This window comes from Chelonia mydas, chromosome 3, assembly GCF_015237465.2.
Source record: "Chelonia mydas isolate rCheMyd1 chromosome 3, rCheMyd1.pri.v2, whole genome shotgun sequence".
NCBI classification, from domain to species: Eukaryota; Metazoa; Chordata; order Testudines; family Cheloniidae; genus Chelonia; species Chelonia mydas.
The window spans coordinates 97,252,494-97,273,777 of record NC_057851.1 but is presented as its reverse complement, the minus strand read 5'-3'; the positions used below and the strand labels follow the sequence as shown (position 1 = coordinate 97,273,777).

Sequence of the window (21,284 nt, the reverse complement as noted above, 5' to 3'; positions counted from 1 at the left end):
GGAATCTAATGACCTAGCTAAACTAAGCTGTGAAAGAAACCATTTAAGTATAGAATCTTTATAGTAATGGGGAATTAATTAGTTACTGACAGTTCACAAGCAAGTCCTCATCTAATTCAGGAAGACAAGAAAATCATCATCCCCAAAATTAGCATTAACAACTTAAACTAAGCCAAAAACAACAACTTTCTAAAAGTTATTTAATTTTAGTTCTCAAAATAGTCTTAAAAAATTCTTAAAAAGAAGATCAGGAGTGTTTGGCCTTTTTGAAAACAGAATGTCATTTCCTGTCAAATTTTAATAAAATTGCAACAATATCTCAGAGAATGGACTGAACAATAAAAAAAAGAAGAGTTAAAGCTAGCTTTGAAAGTTATCTGATGCTTTCCTGCCACAAGAAGAACAAAGGCAAGTAAAGAAAGGTTGCATATGCGTTAAAACAGACTGCATATGCAGGACCTGAAAGCGTCACTTAAGACAGGGCCTGCACTAAAAAGTGAGGTTGACCCAGCTATGTTACTCAGGAGTGTGAAAAATCCAGATACCTGAGAGACGTAGTTAAGCCAACCTAACCCCTGGTATAGACCAAAATTCTTCTGTCAACCTAGCTACTGCCTCTTGGGGAGGTGGATTACCTCCACGTACAGGAGAACCCCTCAGGGATGCAGCTGTGCCGCTGAAACATTTCTGGTGTAGACAAGCCCTAAGCCAACACTGAAGGCAAGAAACCAATGAAAGGATGACAACAACCAACTTTGAATGTAAACAAACCTGAAAGAGGTGTTCCCGTTCTCCCCCCTATAATTCATTAACATAGGAAGGAGAAGGGTATAGAAACACTGAAGGGTACAAAACCCCTCTGCTACCCTGCTCAAATGGCACTCCAGAAGCCAGCCACCACAGACAGATAAGAAAAACAAAGAAGACTTAAGAAGAAATCTACCCAAGGAAAACCTCCCGCAAAGGCTTGAAAATCGATTGGTGAGAAGAAGTTAACTAACATATGCCAAGGAATTAGGTTTAAAACTCTTCTAATGATTTTGTTGGAATATTGAAATGCTGTTGTAACTTAGGCCATGTCTACACTGCACTTCTGTAGTTAAAAATTTCATCGCTAAGGGGTGTGAAAAAAATGACAAAAGTTTTAATGACGAAAAGTGCTAGTGTGGACAGCGCTTTGTCGGCAGGAGACACTGTCCCATTGACGAAGTTCCTGCCCGTCGTTTGGGGTGGTTTTATTTTGTCACTGGGAGAGAGCCCTCCCAGCAACAAAGAGCAGATACACGGCTTACCTTACAACTGTAGCGGCACTGCCGAGCCATTGGAAGGTGCACAGTGTAGACATAGCCTTAAAAAACTATCAGCTTCTCCAGTTAATCATCAGGTGGTTAGACCATGTATTCCTGGAGAGGAGACAGGGGCTAAACAGAGGAATACTGGGATGTATGTGGAGTTAGGTTTCTTAATATCTGTAATTGGCCTGTTTTCAGACAGCTCCTTAAATGGCTTCTTCTAAGTAACTAATTTAACTACCTTCAGTTTCATAGGACCTAGTTAAGATAGTTTATAGTTCGGCAAAGTAAGTAGTTTAGATTATTATTAACAATAATTAGACAAGCTTCACTTCCCTTAAATTCTTTTGCCAATACATGACCAGTTTTAAGTATCTAATAAGATACTAAAATGACTTAATAATAATTTGAGGAAATGGTAAGTTAAGACCAAAGTATACTAAGAGAAAAGTGCCCCCGCGCCCGAGAGGCAGTTCCCTCTCTAGGGTGTAATCTCCATTAAAAGCTCTCCACGGAGAGACCATACAGAAGAAATTGTAATGGAGGTAAACAGTTGATCATTTGTGTTTGTTTGTTTAATGATTTCTTTTCCTTTAATAAAAAAATATAGCCCTGGTTAATAACCATGATTATTTTGCTTGGTCTTGATCCTGGTGTCCTGTAAGGTACGTAAAAGAACCACCGTGACTAAATAGTGAGAACCACATCCCGGAGTTGGCAGTAAAAAAAACAACTAGTAGGAGCTGGCCTACCAGCTCTTGTTTCTCTAGACTAAATATTTGTAGTAATTTTTGAAATAAAATTACCTGGCAGTCAACAAATTAAAACTACCCCTTTCAATGCCATACTAAATAAATGACAAAAGACTGAAAATTTGAGAAAAAGTAAATAAAATTATGTTTCTTTTATTACAACATGTTTGTTTTCTTGATCAATTGAAGAGCTGTGGTAGCTTTTTCTTTGAAAGAAACATTGATTTACTTAGATTTATTTGTCCAAGTTACTGACACATGCTCAGTTAATGATAGTCTCAAATGTTGGCAAAAACGTCTTCAGCTGTAAAATTTCAGGGAGAGGCTGATCTCTGTCCTGGTAAAAGTCAAGCCCAGTTACAAGTTCCACATCTCGAATATGCGCTGCATGAGCCCAAACTCTTTCTTCAACCCACTGGGACGCCGGTTTCCCATCCTGCCAAAGCAAAACGAGCAAAGTTCAAACACTGGTTATTCCTTCACGTGTTACCAAACAACAGAATAGCCTTGTATGGCATAAAGTCCTTCACTTGAAAAAGCTCTTTCCACTCTCTTCCTGGAAATCTCTGTAGTCTTGCATTTGGGTGTCTGGTTTGAATAGGGTCAAATGAATGTTTTCTCTCCTTCCTGATATCAATTTACTCTACTGAACAGATATTGCTGTTTCCAATTAGTTACACTCTACTTAATTGATTATTTTGGCTGAACAGTGGGGTGTGAGAATAGAATGTACAGTATAACTCCAGTACCAGATCCATCTTTTGAGGAATAACCTGTATTTTGGGAGAGGATTGTAAGCAAACAGAAATGACAAAGAAGCAAAATGCTGCTGATAAATGGTTTCTTGACATTTCAATGGCCATTGAACTACAAAATATGGTGGAATCACATTTCCACTTGCACTTACAAATCAGTATAGTCTTATCTACTGTCTACATTAAGTACTGCCCCCCCTCAAAAAAATCAAAGAAAACTAAAATATAAAGAGTAATGGTCCAAAACACTATAATGTTTGTACTATTACTATAGAGTTTTTTTCATAAAAGGATGGTAACTTATTTTTCCATGATCATCTCCTATTTACTATGTATTGGTAGTATATCTCTAAACATCAAGGTTATTGGTTATTAATTTCAATCTCAGAAGAAGCATTCATGTAAAAGTACACTATCTGATGTCAGCCAAAGACAAATAAGGAGTAATATTTTCCTTAGCTATGCTGGAGGGAGTAAGCCTGCTAATGCTATTACACCATTAAAATGGTCAAAGAACAAGTTTTATTCTTCAGAAAGCTGCAGTGATCCCACCCTATACATAGAGAGAGAGCTGATCTAAGTCACCTCTAATCTGTAGCTCTTCCCAGCCCTGCTACATACTCCCCACTGCCAACTGCTGAATGATAGCTGCTCTGAGTCCATCAGACCCACAGGATCCTTCCTTTCTTCCTGCATGGCTGGCTAGCTGCTTCTCTACTTAGCTGTCTCACTCTCTTCTGTCTGCCTCACCTGCTCCACACCCTGCTGCCCCAGCTTCTCACCCGCCCAACAATCTTTGCAGTTTACAGCTGCTACCACTCACTTGACAACATGAACAAGCCCCTCACAAGCTGCCACTAGTTCCATCCTTCACTCTTGACTGTTTTTTGTTTAAATCAAGAATGACGGAGTTAAATACACAGGAATCTAAAGACTTCCCCCAGAAGCAATTCTGTAGAAATCACAGCTCATGCACACACACTGTGCAGAGACATGCACAAACCCATACTTACAGCACAGCTTTCACTGTTGTCAGGTCGATGAGGAATGATAAAAGACAAAACATCCAAGGAGCCCACACAGTTCAGTGGCGTATTGGACTGGTTCTTACAGCTGGTCAGCACCACAAAGTAGTGGGTCGGGACAGGGATTTGTGTGTTGTTTATGTGCCTATAAAAGAACATTAATTAAGGGGTAAGTTTGATCATCAAGGGCATAAAACGGGATGGACAGACTTTTTGGCCTGAGGGCCACATCTGTGTATGGAAATTGTATGGTGGGCCATGAATGCTAATGAAATTGGGGGTTGAGGTGTGGGAGGGAGTGAGGGCTCCAGTTGGGGGTGCGGGCTGTGGAGTGGGGCCAGAAATGAGGAGTTCAGTGTGAGGGAGGAGACTCTGGGCTGAGGCAGAGAGTTGGGTGTGGGGGGGCTGAAGGCTCTGGCTGGGGGTGTGGGCATGGGGTGGGGCTGGGATGAGGGGTTGGGGGTGCAGGAGGGTACTCTGGGCTGGGACCAAGGGGTTTGGAGGGCGGGAGGGGGATCGGGGCTGGGGGAGGGAGTTGGGGTGTGGGAGGGGGTCAGGGGTGCAGGCTCCTGGCGGAACTTACCTCAAGCAACTCCTGGACGCAGCAGCATGTCCTCCCTTCAGCTCCTATGCAGCAGCACAGCCAGGAAGCTCTGCACGCTGCCCTGTCCGCAGGCGTCACCCCTGCAGCTCCCATTGGCCGTGGTTCCCAGCCAATGGGAGCTGCAGGGGCAGCACTTGGGGCTGGGGCAGCATGTGGAGCTTCCTGGCTGCCCCCATGCATAGGAGCCAGAGGGGGGGACATGCCATTGCTTCTGAGAGCCGCATGGAGGCATGGCACACACGGAGCAGGGTAAGCCCCCAACCGCGCTCCCCGGCTGAAGTGGGGCAAGCCCTGGGCCCCTCTCCCTGGCGGGAGCTCGAGGACTGGATTAAAATGTCTGAAGGGCCAGATGCAGCCCCTGGGCTGTAGTTTGCCCACCCCTGGCATAAAAGATAATATACTGTACAAGAACTGAAGTGAATGGGATTGTATGGTATGTATATATACACTCAATGCAGAATTTAACCTTTCTAAAAAAACTTGAAAACAGCCATATATATATATATATGTTTGACTGAATATCTGTATAAAGCACTACTCCAGCAAGGTGAGACGCTCTAAAAGCATTTTAAGCATGTGATTGTCCCACTGAAATCAAACGGACTACTCACATGCTTAAACTTAAGCATGTGCTGAAGTCCTTCGCTGGATCAAAACCAAAATGCACTGCACCTTGCAGGATTGAGCCCCATATTTGCATTTCATTCTGTTAACAATTTAAAATATAATGAAGTTTAATTTGCAAAAATTAAAGAGAAAATTAGTGTGGCAGGGAGGGTTGACAGTGCCTAACCTGAACTGCCATGAAGAAAATGATACCTGGTAACCTGCTGTAGAAAGCTAAATCAGTTTAGGATTCACAAATTAAAAATTTCCCCCAAATTAAAAATGATAGTCATCCCTATGTAGTAGGGCCTAATTCTTTGAGGTGCTGAGTGATTCCTGGATGTGCTGTATACCCTCACTTCCCACTGACAGGTACTTTATACACAGTATGGTTTAACATGCAGAATGAAACATGTTTGTGAAAAATTGTAGACAGTGTTATGTGGTTGTCTGGGTATTACAGCATATTAGTTAGGAGGAATCTCCAACCTGTCATCTAGTCCACCCTCCTGCATCATGACAGAACTGATTTCACTATTCCCAAGACATCCTTGTTAGACGTGGTATTAAGTTCAGCTTTGAATACAGCATCTCCAATGACATCAGTTCTACAACCTATTAGCCAAGAAGGTCAGGGACGCAACCCCATGCTCTGGATGTCCCTAAACATCCAACTGCTGGAAGCTGGGACTGGATGACATGGGATGGATCACTCAGAATTGCCCTGTTCTATTCATTCCCTCTGAAGCATCTCACATTGGGCATTGTCAGAGACAGGATGCTGAGCTAGATGGGTGATTGTTCTGAGCCAGTATGGCCATTTTTATGTCCCAATGTTCTGAGCCAAAAAAGTGGGCTCCCCCTGCGTTTCCATGGGAACCAGATCAGGGTTGCCATCTTATATCCTATGCACCTGCAACAGCACGTGGTTAGCACACTGTTTATCTGATATGCGTGTATAGTGTCTGTCTCTAGGTATGTAATTGTTATGACTATTTTCTCTGTATTGCAATATTAAGTTCCCAAGGATTTTGCCATTTTGTGAGTAAGCATTATATGAGAGGATATACTCTGTGCTCCTCTCATGGATACTTTACTTTTGATCTTTCTTGTTTCTCTTAACCTATAACAGAAGTCATTCAGCCTGAATGAATATGGCTGGAATGGAATGAAATATGGTTGGAATATGGAAACCATGACAGCAAATATATCTGAAATAAGCCAGAGTGTGACCCTTCTCTGTTACCTTTTTGTACTTACTGTGTAATTTCATGAAGAGCATCAAAATGGCCATCATAATTGTAATCAAACACTGGTCCGCTGATCACATTCAGTCCATTCCTCTCCGCAGCATACTTTAGAAGCAGCACATCATGGAAATAGTTCCATATCTCTGTCATTACAATGACAGTTGAACATAATTAATACCAGTACATAATTAATACCAGTTCCAAAATGCTCTACCTCTATTACATTAATGAGCATGTGAATATTTTTTCACTTTTTGCCATAGGCAAAGAATGAAAATGTAGCACATTCGTCCAGGCTAAACTGTCACTTCTTCTATATTTTATATATTTTTTAAATATTTCACTTAAGCAAATTTAGAGGGAAACTATTGTATTGACACAATCAATGTACTCTGTTCACCTATGGAAGAGGTGTGGTAAAGGCGATGACATTGCAAGCTTCTCCACACAGTCCAGCGATATGCCTCAAGCTGAATTTGTAAAGAACAACTCTTGAACTGAGAGGACAGTTTATTTTCAATACCTAGCAGTTCTTGGCCTCTCTGCTGAGACTACCGACAACGGTGCCAACTGGTGCTCGCTGAGATGGTGTCTTTAGGGATGTGGACATTTATTCACAAAGGGCCTCTCTGCTGAGACTACCGACAAAGGTGCCAACTGGAGCTAGCTGAGATGGTGTTTTTTGGGATGTGGATATTTATTCATAGGAACTAGTCTGAGTCAACTGACCACATTTCAAATACCAGTGGGCCATTTAACTTATTTTACTTATGTAATTTAATTAAACATTTATCTTTACAATGTAAACTAGTGATAAAAGGTGCACAGTTATGGACAGTGTGGCTAAAAATATACTCTTTCTGTTTACCTGTTACTGATATACCTGTAATCTATAGTCTGCAGTAACTGGCCAGTGAGTTTTATATTTCTTGTGACAGGGTGTTCCATCTCTAGTTATTTATTTTCCCTTAGGGATTCAGGTCACTTTGCTGTTCTGGGTTTCTTTGCTTTATGTGGTATGAGCGAATGGGATATGAATGAACTGTGAAAAGCAGTCCAGTCATTTTTATTTTCTTTTTTTTCTGTTACTTGCTGTAGCATTTTCTATATTTCTCCTTTGTCTTAGAAAACCAGCCCTGGACTATTAGACAAAACATGCATCTGTAGACAAGTCATAGCTCATGGTTTCTAATAGCTGGAAGCAAGGATAGATGGATGGGAATAACAGGGTTCATTGTAGTTGTACACAAGCACATCTGCCTGATATGCATTTTCCAAATAAAGGTCCAGATTCTCTGGTTCGCTGAGATTCTGCATGGTGAAGTGGGGCAGTGTCACAGAGCTGGTTACTAATTCCAGTCTGCCTACTTCTCCTCCTGCATGGGGTCAAGAGAAGATAAAAGAGGAGCCAGGCACTCCATCTGTACATCTACTGGAGACTTCTCCCATACCAGGAGAATCCCCAGCAACAGCTTTGCAGCCAGTCTCTACCTCCTCAGCACCTGAGTGGTTCAAAGAGAGTAGTGAGGGGAAAGAATCTCCCCAAAGTCTAGTAGTAAGGAATTTAAACACGACTATATTCCAACTGGCAAGAGGCAGTTTTAAGTAGGATTGTCCAGAGAAAAGAGTAAAGGAAATGAATACAGTGGATGTGTTTTAAAATCTTCTGTGCCTATTTTAAAAAAACCCACTTTTTAGTGCAATTGTACTCGATCTGGATATACTGAATATGATCAGTTAAGAAAAGAATTTTTAAAATCTTTTAATTTTTTCTTAATTTTCTTTAGTCAATTATCATTTAATAAACTGCAGGAAAATGTTCAGCAGAACCTTTTGAGAACCTACTTTTGAATTCTTCATACATGGGCACAATATTGCTGGTAAGTAAGGCATCATATTGTTCTGGACCAGTTGCATTGAAATCTGTAAAAAAAAAAAACCGAAACATGCATTAATGACTGATATATAGGAAGATGTTTCTCAATGTTCAGTTTACGTATCCCTGCAGACTGAAGGCAAATTATTGCAGGTAATTAAAGTCTCACATTAATAAGTGAACTATATAAATATACATACATAAATAATACATAATTGTATATACAAACATGCAACTGTTTGAACAGGATTGGAGGCTTGTTCTGTTATACTGGAAAATATTACCCTGGGATAGACAACAAAAATATCCCTTACACCCCAATAAAAGGTCTCCCTCCTTTAAATTTCTGAGAAAAATGTAATCTGTGAGGAATGTCAGGGAGGAATCATTAGCACAAAGTATGCCACATCTGTTCCCTAGGATTTTGTTTACTGCCTCAAGCCTATTCAGCTTTTAGCAACCTATATATTTTAAAAAATAGATGCATTCACTTGATCTATTTATATTTCAATGAACTATTCTAGAATATACATTTTTTCCACTGGGAAGCAGGTCCCCCAAGACAAGGCTGCTCACATGTACCAAACTGTGTGGTACCTTTGTGATGGGAAAAAAGGGCTATGGGCTGACAACTACCGTTTGACTGTTGCAAAACTAACCCTTCCAATACATCAAAACTAACATAAAAAAAATCAAAATTTACATGGAGTGACACAGCATGGGCAGATTCTTGACTCCACTCTGGTCTCTTTATGTCATTCTGGTCAGCTTTCATCACAGCCAGCATATCTTCCATTTTTAAAGTAAACCTAAATCTTCTGAACTGAAAATATTTGGGCAGGATTACCATGGATATGTGGGTGGCTGCTGCAAAATGTATTGACTTTCTAATAGTAATTTTACTGCTTTTGGTCAATGCACAGCTACTGGAAATCTCTTTATTTATTTATTTTTTTTTTGCACAGCACACTTATCCCAGGCAGGTTGCTTTGGTGTTTAGATATGATTTAAACACAAACCCACATCCAGCTGATTAAGACTTTCTAAACACTAGCTATAAAAAGAATCCTACTGACTGGGAGGATACAGGAACCCGTGGGTGATGTTCAGGTCTAGCTGGTAGTCAGAGCAGTTTTGGCTTTGAGTAGCCGGGATTCTAACATCAGCCCGCAGACAGTCTGGAATAGTGGAAGGAAGCGAAGATGCGTCTGCCTGCTAAAAAGAAAAAGGGGGGAAATAGTGTTACACCCACAGTTGTGGCTAACCTTATGCCCTGTATGGTTTGTGACTTCCTAGAATGGTTTTCATTGAATCTTTTCCTATTTTCATAATGAATCAGCTCAATACAAGTAATGGAAAATTATGTTTTCTGTAGTGTTTTTCCTTGGTCCTTCTGTTTTTCAGTAATCCAATTAGGGAAAACCCTTAGCATGGTGTAAAATGGTAGTAGCAAGGCTAAGGTAGTATCTTAGCCCAAAAAGGTGACATGTTTGGCCCATTCAGCTCTCTAAAAATAAATTCACTTCCTACTGCAGAGCAGTTAACATGTGAGAATCACATACTGGCTGATGTTATTTTAGCCATATCCAGATGGGCTAAGCAATGACACCAAGAAACTGTATGGACTAGATTCTCAGCAGCTATAAATCAGTACAACTCCTTCCACTTCAATGAAGCAATGTTAATTCACACCAGCTGAAGAGCTGACCCACAACATTTCAACTGTAATTTCGGTATTTACAACTGCTAGGATTGCACCCACGACAACACCAGAATCGTATTTTATCTGCACAACTGTATTTTCTTTCTCAGCAGCAGCTCTTACTTCCATTTAATTTCTTCTCCGTTTTGTTAAGAAAGGTATTGTATCTGATATGAGGCTATAATTAATTAGATCCATCATTCACAACTAATGAGCTTTCTTCTGTTTTATTCTTAACACGACATGTTGAGGTTTTTTGATGTGGTTTTTGTTTTAATGATCTAGGAAGCAGCCTAAGCTTTATAAACCTTTATCAGATAGGAAGAGGACAGATGTAGTGCAACATCACTTTTGATCTGTTAAAGGTGAACTGCAGTGGGGGAAATCATGCTTGTGCCTCTTTTTTCCACTTTGTATGAAAATCTCTGTAGGTGCCCATCCTATGTTCTAGGTGAGCATTACATTGAAGAAATATAATGTAAAGGATAAATAGTTATCCATCAGGAAATATAAGCCACAATCCTACACTGAGATCCATTAATTTGAACCTCTAGCCCCCAGAGGGTGTCCTGCTGAAGGCAACAGGGATCCACATGGGTGCAAACCTGCATGTTAGTAGATCTGATTGCAGCATCAGGGACACAATGAGGATTCTAACCTAAATCACTATAGCCCTCCACCTTCTCCAAAAACCTGGAGGGAAATATGGAGTTTGCAGCACGTATAGAAAGTTAACAAATTGAGGCTCTGGCAGACTCAAGGGGAAACTGTGATCCAAAGTAAAGAACATCCATGGAGAACACCTTTCCTCCCCACCCACCCCAGCAGTGCTCTCCTGCATCTTGCAAGGAACTCCAGCTGAAGCATGTCCACTAACTGGAGTAGTACATCATGAGGAGAGAAATGATCTCTCAGGAAATCAGGCCCAAAACTATTTAAGGCTTGGTAGGTTAACATCCAATTACATCTGGAAACTTATTAGAGAAGTGCAGAGCCTGGTGTAAAGGTGGAATTGTTTCCAGTGTGAAACTCCACTTAACAAGCAGGTGGAAGCATTTATAAGAACATCAGAATGGCAATACTGGGTCAGACCAATGGTCCATCTAGCCTAGTATCCTGTCTTCTGAAGGTGGCCAATGCCAGGTGCTTCAGAGGGAATGAACAGAACAGGTAATCATCAAGTGATCTATCCCCTGTCGCACATTCCCATCCTGACTAATAGCCCTTGATGGACCTATCACCCATGAACTTATCTAATTCTTTTTTGAACACTGTTATAGTCTTGGCCTTCACAACATCCTCTGGCAAAGAGTTCCACAGGTTGACTGTGAAGAAATACTTCCTTTTGTTTGTTTTAAACCTGCTGCCTATTAATTTCATTTGGTGACCCCTAGTTCTTGTGTTATGAGAAGGAGTAAATAACACTTCCTTATTCACTTTCTCCACACCAGTCATAATTTTATAGACCTCTATCTTATTCCCCGTTAGTCATCTTTTTTCCAAGATGAAAAGTCCCAGTCTTATTAATCTCTCCTCAAATGGAAGCAGTTCCATACCCCTAATCATTTTTGTTGCCCTTTTCTGTACCTTTTCTAATTCCAATATACCTTTTTTGAGACGGGGCAACCAGATCCTGCACACAGTATTCAAGATGTGGGTGTACCATGGATTTAAATAGAGGCAATATGATATTTTCTGTCTTATTATTTATCCCTTTTCTAATGATTCCCAACATTCTGTTAAATTTTTGACTGCCGCTGCACATTGAGTGGATGTTTACAGAGAACTATTCACAATGACTCCTAGATCTCTTTCTTGAGAGAGGGGCTAATTTAGGCCCCATCATTTTATATGCACGGTTGCAATTACGTTTTCCAATGTGTATTATTTTGCATTTATCAATACTGATCAATATAAATATTATCAATATCAACTGATTAATATCAACATTATTAATAGCTTCTTTTTCTGAATGGTCTCTAAGCGTAGCCCTATGTGGAGCTGTCATAAATATAAAGGGAAGGGTAAGACACCTTTAAATCCCTCCTGGCCAGAGGAAAAACCCTTTCACCTGTAAAGGGTTAAGAAGCTAGGATAACCTCGCTGGCACCTGACCAAAATGACCAATGAGGAGACAAGATACTTTCAAAGCTGGAGGGGGGAGAAACAAAGGCTCTCTCTGTCTGTGTGTTGCTTTTGCTGGGACCAGAGCAGGAATGCAGGTCAGATCTCCTGCAAAGGGCTAATAAGCAATCTAGTTAGATATGCATTAGATTCTGTTTTGTTTAAATGGCTGATAAAATAAGTTGTGTTGAATGGAATGTATATTCCTGTTTTTGTGTCTTTTTGTAACTTAAGGCTTTGCCTAGAGGGATTCTCTATGTTTTGAATCTGATTACTCTGTATTTACCATCCTGATTTTACAGAGGTGATTCTTTTACTTTTTCTTCAATTAAAATTCTTCTTTTAAGAACCTGATTGCTTTTTCATTGTTCTTAAGATCCAAGGGTTTGGGTCTGTGTTCACCTATGTAAATTGGTGAGGATTTTTATCAAGCCTTCCCCAGGAAAGGGGGTGTAGGGTTTGGGGAGGATTTTGGGGGGAAAGACGTTTCCAAGCGGGCTCTTTCCCTGTTATATATCTGTTAGACGCTTGGTGGTGGCAGCAATAAAGTCCAAGGGCAAAAGGTAAAATAGTCTGTACCTTGGGGAAGTTTTAACCTAATCTGGTAAAAATAAGCTTAGGGGGTTTTTCATGCAGGTCCCCTCATCTGTACCCTAGAGTTCAGAGTGGGGAAGGAACCTTGACAGGAGCTTATTACAGGAATCTAATCACAAGTTGACAAAACACATGAATAAATGTGGCAAGGGCCATCTTAGAGAGAAAGTGTCATTTTTTCTCACCACGCACAGAGGAGCGTGTGCTCATAACTATGGCTGCTCCCTGAGCATCCAGGAACAGCCCAAGATCTAATACCACATCTAAGTCAAGCATCTGGGCTACAAATGGCATTCAAACTCCCCCAGTCAGAGGAACAAATATAAATCCCACCAACTGTTCTGGCATCTTGTCCTAAGCCACCAACATTATTTCACTCCTCTCCAGATACACAGTAATTCTCATCCAAGCCTCAAATTTATATAGACAGTGGGTTATTTATTCTACTGCTCCAGCCAAATCAAAAGAATAGAGATGCAGAGCAAGCTGTCATCTGCATATTGAATATATCACAGACCATATATCTTCACTAACTCTCCCAGTCACTTCATCTACATGTTGAGCAGGAAGGGTGCTAATATAGATCCCTATTGTACCTCGCATGAGAGAACTCTCAAGTTGGAGAAATAAGTACCCACAAATAACCTCTGTGTTCTCTCAGAAAGATAAGAGAGGAACCACTCAGCTCTGTAACACTCTTGCTAGGTTCCACAACCAAATCAACAAAACCTCATGATCAGCAGTATCAAAAGCTGTTGACAAGTTTATAATAAGCATCAGTGATACATTTATCCTCACCCTTTGCTCGAAGGAGAGTCCCAGCTAATCCAATCAACGCAGTGTCTGTCCCACACCCTAGTGACTATGGCCAAAGAAACTGGAAGGCTTCAGAAACTATCAGAGTTGCTGAGCCACAACCTACTCAATGACTTCCCTGTCCCAAAAAAATGGGAGATTTGCTACTGGTCAATAGTTAGGCAGAATGTACATATCAAGAAGTGGTCCCTTAAGCAATGCTCTCATGATAGCCTCTTTAAGAAATCTCTTTCTTCATAAGTTTCAGAGTAACAGCTGTGTTAGTCTGTATTTGCAAAAAGAAAAGGAGTACTTGTGGCACCTTAGAGACTAACCAATTTATCTGAGCATAAGCTTTCGTGAGCTACAGCTCACTTCATCGGATGCATACTGTGGAAAGTACAGAAGACATTTTTATACACACAGACCATGAAAAAATGGGTGATTATCACTACAAAAGGTTTTCTCTCCCCCAACCCCACTCTCCTGCTGGTAACAGCTTATGTAAAGTGATCACTCTCCTTACAATGTGTATGATAATCCAGGTGGGCCATTTCCAGCACAAATCCAGGTTTTCTCCCCCCCCCAAAAAAACCACTCTCCTGTTGGTAATAGCTTATCTAAAGTGATCACTCTCCTTACAATGTGTATGATAATCCAGGTGGGCCATTTCCAGCACAAATCCAGGTTTTCTTCCCCCCACCCCCTCGCCCCCCAACACACACACAAACCCACTCTCCTGTTGGTAATAGCTTATCTAAAGTGATGACTCTCCTTACAATGTGTATGATAATCAAGGTGGGCCATTTCCAGCACAAATCCAGGGTTTAACAAGAACGTCTGAGGAAGGGGGAGGGGAGTAGGAAAAAACAAGGGGAAATAGGTTACCTTGCATAATGACTTAGCCACTCCCAGTCTCTATTCAAGCCTAAGTTAATTGTATCCAATTTGCAAATGAATTCCAATTCAGCAGTCTCTCGCTGGAGTCTGGATTGGAAGTTTTTCTGTTGTAACATCGCAACCTTCATGTCTGTAATCGCGTGACCAGAGAGATTGAAGTGTTCTCCGACTGGTTTATGAATGTTATAATTCTTGACATCTGATTTGTGTCCATTTATTCTTTTACGTAGAGACTGTCCAGTTTGACCAATGTACATGGCAGAGGGGCATTGCTGGCACATGATGGCATATATCACATTGGTAGATGTGCAGGTGAACGAGCCTCTGATAGTGTGGCTGACAGCCCCCCAACCTGAAGCGAATACTCACCAGCAACTACATACCACACAACAGAACCACTAACCCAGGAACCTATCCTTGCACCAAAACCCGTTGCCAACTGTGCCCACATATCTATTCAGGGGACACCATCACAGGGCCTAATAACATCAGCCACACTATCAGAGGCTCGTTCACTGTACTTTCCACAGTATGCATCCGATGAAGTGAGCTGTAGCTCACGAAAGCTTATGCTCAAATAAATTGGTTAGTCTCTAAGGTGCCACAAGTACTCCTTTTCTTTCTTCATAAGCTACACAGACAGACAATCTGTTACAACAGGTTAGACTCAGAAGACTTTCGTCACTGGATCTATAGCTGTATCCTCTCTCATTTCCTCTATCTGAGGTCACATGGTGAACCATGGTGACCTGTGAAGAAAAAAACAGTTACAATGACTTTAGAAAACTACTCCATAGATAAAATTACGCAATCCATTCTCCAGTTCATGTTACAAGAATAAGATTTTTTTAAACAACCCAGTAATTAATGTTTCCAGATGCATAATTTATTTTCATCACATGACGAACTAAATATAGTATTCCACAGCTGTTGTGGTCTGTCATGTCAATTTTCAGCTACTTCCAGGAGGGGTTTTTTGGGGTAATACCAGCAGAAAAAATACTTAAACCACAAAAAACAAAGATCCCATAAACCCAAAGCACCAAGGTCTTTTTTTTCATAAATCATAAAATACCAAACAAGTCTCAATTCTGTTTTCATCACAGTGCAGTAAAGATTTTACTCTTTAAGGATAAGATTCAAAAGCTAATCTAATTTACAATATTTTTATACTAAACAAAAAACCCTTGCATGTAATTTTCTTTCTCTACAAACACACTCTAGAGTCATATCCAGAGGAACTACAGCAAACTCAGAAAAGCAAATAAAATTATAGTGTTCCAGAGTGCAAATTCAACTTACAACCAACAAAATATTATAAAGGGTATGGTAGCTTTGAATTCTACACAACAGAATTAGCGTTCCAGCCTGTTACATCCTGATTGGGTGGGAGAGGTGGGTGGTTTGATGCAACCAATTCCCTCCTCTCGAGGAGATGAGTATGTTACCTCAGAAATGCATTCCAAGCACCAATAGTTTAAATCAGATTTTCCTCTGAATCAGAGTCACAGGTAACAGAAAATCCAGCAGCTGGTACTGGTATACTGTCTGTAATTATGATAATATAAATATTTGTGACAGCTTATTAATATCCAGTCAGAAAGAATTGTTCATTCATAACACTGCTAATCACACACAAAGAAAATTACATATAAGAACTTTTTGAGCCAGATTTTTGGCCCTGCACTGGCCCCTTTGCACTGATCCTGATTAACCAGCCACCTGAGGGAATCCCCAGGTGACAGTCAGCAAAGACTCAGCCTGCTTCATTTTGTTGTCCTGCTTGAGTCTCTCTGTATCTGTCTAGCAATCAGAAACACACCCACCTAAAGGCACTGCTAATCACACAGCATTGTTTCTCCAGCTTATAGGTAACCGCAGGATGTACTGCTCATTTAGAGGAAAACTATTTCCATGGACCTTGGCATCTCCATGGTATGGTGCCCAAAGCATACAAGCAGAGACAGTTACTACAGCCACCTAGCATTCATCTATTGGTAGAAGTAATGAGGCTTTTGGCATGCTTTCTCATCTTAGAAAGTCCCATTTCTTCGGAATAGTTATATTGGATTTAGTTCGCAAGACACAACTGCAATTAACCATGTAGGTTTAGAAAATAAGCCAGTATGCAATCTGACCCTTTCATTTGTAACTTTTCTCCATGTTATTGTATTGAACATAATTAGAGAGGGAACTTTTTGCGATACTATTTCATAACCTTCTGACAGAAAGCAGAATCTGTACTACTGATTTTTGGTTATTATATTGCACTCCAGACACCTCAGTGCCATTTTATTCAGTGCTCATCTATGATGCAGCCTGAACAGGGCCGTCCCTAGCTATTTTGGTGCCCTACGCAGCCTCTCCGCGGGGGGGGCTGTGTGGGGCCCAGGCCTCCACAGGGAGGAGGGGCTGGCTACTTCCTGCGGGAAGTGGAGTGACCCGGCCCCAGCCTGCTCCACTTCCCTGGTCCCAGCCGGGCCGCCGGGCAAGTGCTGGGGGGCCGTTCCCCCGTCCCCCCAAGCCTGGGAGCCAGAGGAGCAGAGCAGGCTGCGGCCGGGTCACTCCACTTACCATGTGGTAAGTGCTGGGTCGTGCCTGGCTGCAATCTTCAGGGGAGTGGGGGCAACTCTACAAGGTTCACCCATCCACAGTTATAATGAGAACATTTATCAATCACACTGCTAAGGAACTGTAAATACACGGAATATATTTGCAACAGAAACTGCATTAGTAGAAACTATTCAGTAAGTTTGTATATTTTTGGAAAGCTTTCTTGGCAGAGAAAGCCAAAAATAAGCATAAGAAAACTTGCAAGGACTCATTCTTGGAAATCATAGTTTGACTTTTTTCTGACTGATAGACAAACTGGAGCCCATGTGCACGACTGCCACTGAATGACCAAGTGAGAGCACTCACCTTTTGGTTTTAGTTGTGTTTATTTTCTCATTTATTATTATTTTCTCTCATTGTTCTTATTCTATTCCCCTCCTTTGCCCTGTGGGACTGTGTAGTAGTTTTTACTCAATGCCCAGCAGGCCTAGTGGGCAGGCCATGGCTCAACAGTCCCTCCATCCCGCAAAGTCCTGGCATGGGGGGAGGAGAGGAGGCAGGGGGACCCAGGACCTGGCCCAAGTATAGTCCTGGTCACCTCTTCCTGATACAAGTGACCAGCTTCCCTTGAGTTACCCCGTTCTCTATTCAATTTGATGTATGGGCGCCCCCTCAACATGGAGTTCCCAATCAGTGTCAGCAGTTCAGTCAGTCAGATAAGCATTCCTCGACTCTCTTCCTAGAGCCCAGTTATTTTCCCTCCGCAGGGAGAAAAAAAGGAGGAAAAGGGTCCCAGTTGGGTCTTGGCCACAGTCCAGACCCCTTCTTGCGGGTTGCTTTGCCTCCAAAAGCTGCAAACCAACTACTTCCCCTTCATTCTCATCCCCACCCACCCACCCCCATCCCAGAGTGACAGAGTCCCCTTTTGAGCAGATCCTCCATTTGGAGTATGCTTCACAGCTGCGGAGGGGCAGGGAAGGGCCCGCTTTTCCCAGTACTGCTTCTTCATTCCCTGCAATTTCGACACCCATGGCTAGCTCATGCCAGCTGACTCAGGCTCACAGGGCTCGGGCTAAGAGGCTGTTGAATTGCAGTGCAGACATTCGGGCTTGGGCTGCAGGCTGGACTCTAGGACCCTGTGAGATGACAGCATGAGAGATGCAGCCCGAGCCCGCATGTCTACACTGTAATTAAGAGCTCCTTAGCTCGAGTCAGCTGGCGTGGGCCAGCTGCAGGTTTTTAATTACCGTATAGACACACCATTAGTCTCTGTGTTGGGTCTGTAAATGTCCTCACAGATTGTAAGGCAGGTTCTGTGCCTCTGCTTTCCTATCCTGACTATTTCCCATTTTATACAAACAGGTTTAGTTGAACCAACTTAACTGTTGTGCTTCGATCTTTGTATCTTTTGTGCCCCTATCAAGTGGCCATTTCCACATTTTAAAATAATTTTTAAGGTATTCAAGGTACAATTAGTTTTGGTTATTATACAGGTTGTTTTTCAAGATATGCTAGATTTGGACAATTCAGGTGAGTTTAAAAAGCATTACAAATATGTTGCTTAAACCCCCTGCCACCATTTCGAACCAAACACTAACCTGGAATTATATTGCTTTGGGGGAGTAAAATAAAATTCCACCTTTCCATTACCAGACTCCAAGTAAACTCAACCTGTTCTGTTCTCAAAAGAAAAAATATTACATTGCAAGAAAGAAATAATCCGGAAGAGTCATATAATGTCCCCTGGTTCATAACCAATTTTCCTAACGAATGCTCTGCATTTTCAGAACAGTGGGTCATTCCATTATGAATGGTAAGTATATTTGATAACCTACAGTTTTATTGACAGTGTATGCACTCCACAGTGGCATCCAGATGTTGTGACTGTATCCACTCACATACTGATGATGGTGAAGAAGGCAATAGGTGTTTTGCTTCTGTAGAACTCTAGGTCTGCCATAGGGCAAATTATAGGTCTCCGCCTTCTTTACTAGAATGTAAACAATAGTTACTGAATTTTGTGCTTGTGAAAAGATTTTTCTTGACAGAAAGGCATATGGGATGAGCAAAAAAATACATCAAATGCAATGATGTATTTTAATTGACTAAAATATGTACAATCTAATAAAGTATAAAGATGTTTAAGGATCTGTACTTCTGGATATTTGAAATTGTGGAACAATATTTTTCACGATATGTTTAAAATACATAAGTTACTCAAGTATGACAGAGAAAATATCACAAAAATCCAGGGCTTGATTCTCCTCTAATTTATGTTAAGTTTACACTGATACAGCTCTGTGGACATCAGTGTGTCAGTGAAGTAAGAATCAGGCCCTAGCTGACTATGAAGTGTTATATAAACCAAGTGCCAAGAACATCCACCAAAAGAATCCAGTTATGCTCCCCAAAATTATGTGAACAGATGAAGGGCAAGAGATGGCTGAAAGGCTGGGAACAGTAGTTTTATCTCCTGTTTTCCTAAAGTACCTTGGGCCTGATCCAAAGCCCACAGAAGCCAATAGGTGTCTTTCCATTGACTTTAATGGGATTTGGATCAGGACCCTAGGGATTCTCAGCCAACCTCTTCTCCATAGACAGGAAAGAGAAAGGGGGAAATTACTAATTATGGGCTAGATTTGGTCATCCTTGCTTACCTTCAGTTGCACTTTACTCTGCAAATAGTCCCATTGAAAGCAATAATATAAAATAAAAAAAACCCCACAAGGGCATAGATTTTACATCACCCCTGCTCCTTTTATTTCCAACAACTTACTTCCTTCTGAGGTGAGATTTAATCTTTGATTTATTGCTTCCAAATCCAATGCCTGTAAAATATAATATTAAAAGATTGTTCAGGAAGAATTCATGTTCTGATTGATTAAAAACAAAACTCTGGACCCATTACTTACTAATGGGACACATGTGCATCCTAACCCATCCAGAGGAGTTGATGTGGTAAAGGGGCATGAAGATGGAGGTGACTCTTCTTTTGAATGCGATGGGTTATAGAAAGGTGTCTTCAAAAGATGATTTAAACTGCCATGAGTTCCATTGTTTGGTGCAGGTTTAATACGCAGCAGATCTGATTAAACAGGTTACAAAACATTTGAAATTTTTGCAAAAACATCCTGATGCCCTACAGAAGAAAATACCAGGAGTTTCATTTGCCTGACAGCTACTCCTTTATGCATTCCTTCTAAATATGACAGCAGAATTTCAATTACCTGAACCGCTTGGGCACCCACAAATGCACACATGGATAATTGAAATGCTGAATAATAAACGGTTGAGTTAATCGGGATTCAACAAAAACAAAACTGAAGTAAATATTTAAAATATAATCCAGCATTGCAACAAACAATGAAGAACCTCGCTAATTAACCAATTGCTTATAAGTCAGGCAGTTGAGTCTGCAATTTGTTAAATATGGAGGGTCTAATAGTTTCTACAGTATAACATATCTCCTATGTTTTATGTAAAGTGAAGCATTAAGGTGTTGCAGGCTGGTCATTTCTGGGTAGTTTTTACACTTTTAAGTGGTGGTGTAGGCATGAGGTCTGATTATTTTAACCACGTTATAGGTGTCATTATTTGAGACCATTACATTACACAAGGAGGAGCACTGAAATGCTTCATTTTATGTGATCGTTAAAAAAATTACAGAAAATTCCACCTCAAACTTTGGGATACAGTGGCCTATCTAAAATTCTGACGAAGAGTTGCAACTCTCTGCAAGATTCCTGTCCCAAGATGGCCACAAGGAGCCCCCATATGAGCTCATGCATATTTGCAGCACATATATTTGTTAGGAGCACTTTTCCACTTCATGATTCTGTCTCCTATCAGGAAAATTTCCCTACTTTGCAGCTAATTTCTTGATAAGTGTGAGCCAATATACATAAACTTGAAATCCAATGTGATGTCCGTGGGTGGGGCGAGGCATTTGGTACAGTATTATTAGCTTCTGGATGTATTCACTAATGTTTCTGTAATCTTTGTCTTAGCTCATAACATATTAGCATCTGAAAACCTGCTTGTGCATTACTAGCTGCAGTACTGGTTGTCTATACTCACCACACATTAGATTATAAATTTCTATGTTTTCAAAAGGTTCCACTTCAGTTTTTTCTTTAAAGCTCGGGCCATGTGCTATGAAGATAGCCTGGATTGTAATAATAAAAGCTGTTATCTAAAAGAATTCAAACTAGAAAACAACAGGAGTTAGATTTTAAAAGAACTAAGAGTATTGGGGCAGATTCTGCACTCTGTCACAATAGTTAAAATCAGTGGGATTATTCTGATGTAAGAGAGCAGAATTTAGTCTGGCAAAAAATGCCTTAGGCACCTAACTACAAAAGTAGGTTACCAGCTGTGGGTCACAAGCAGGTAGGCGCCTCCCTGCAGCCAGGGGCAGCAGAAGCTTCCTAACAGAGGGGAGGCCATCAGCACCTGA

At 41.0% G+C, this 21,284-nt stretch overlaps 1 protein-coding gene across 6 annotated transcripts in view; it reads right to left on the bottom strand.

The window, feature by feature from the left end:
- Positions 1-2,165: 2,165 nt before the first annotated feature.
- ENPP3 (ectonucleotide pyrophosphatase/phosphodiesterase 3) overlaps positions 2,166-21,284 on the bottom strand; it is an 87,596-nt gene continuing 68,477 nt past the window's right edge. For 5 of the 6 annotated variants that reach the window (XM_037894806.2, XM_037894808.2, XM_037894807.2 and 2 more), the window contains 9 exons: positions 20,906-20,993; positions 19,741-19,913; positions 19,605-19,656; positions 18,664-18,818; positions 9,237-9,375; positions 8,130-8,207; positions 6,295-6,427; positions 3,813-3,969; positions 2,166-2,480 (listed from right to left, as the gene is read on the bottom strand). In XM_037894806.2, the coding sequence (XP_037750734.1) occupies positions 2,307-2,480; positions 3,813-3,969; positions 6,295-6,427; positions 8,130-8,207; positions 9,237-9,375; positions 18,664-18,818; positions 19,605-19,656; positions 19,741-19,913; positions 20,906-20,993 (1,149 nt within the window). In that variant the 3' untranslated portion in view covers positions 2,166-2,306. The remainder of the gene's footprint in view (positions 2,481-3,812; positions 3,970-6,294; positions 6,428-8,129; positions 8,208-9,236; positions 9,376-18,663; positions 18,819-19,604; positions 19,657-19,740; positions 19,914-20,905; positions 20,994-21,284) is intronic. The other variant, XM_027824656.3, reaches the window with a different exon arrangement.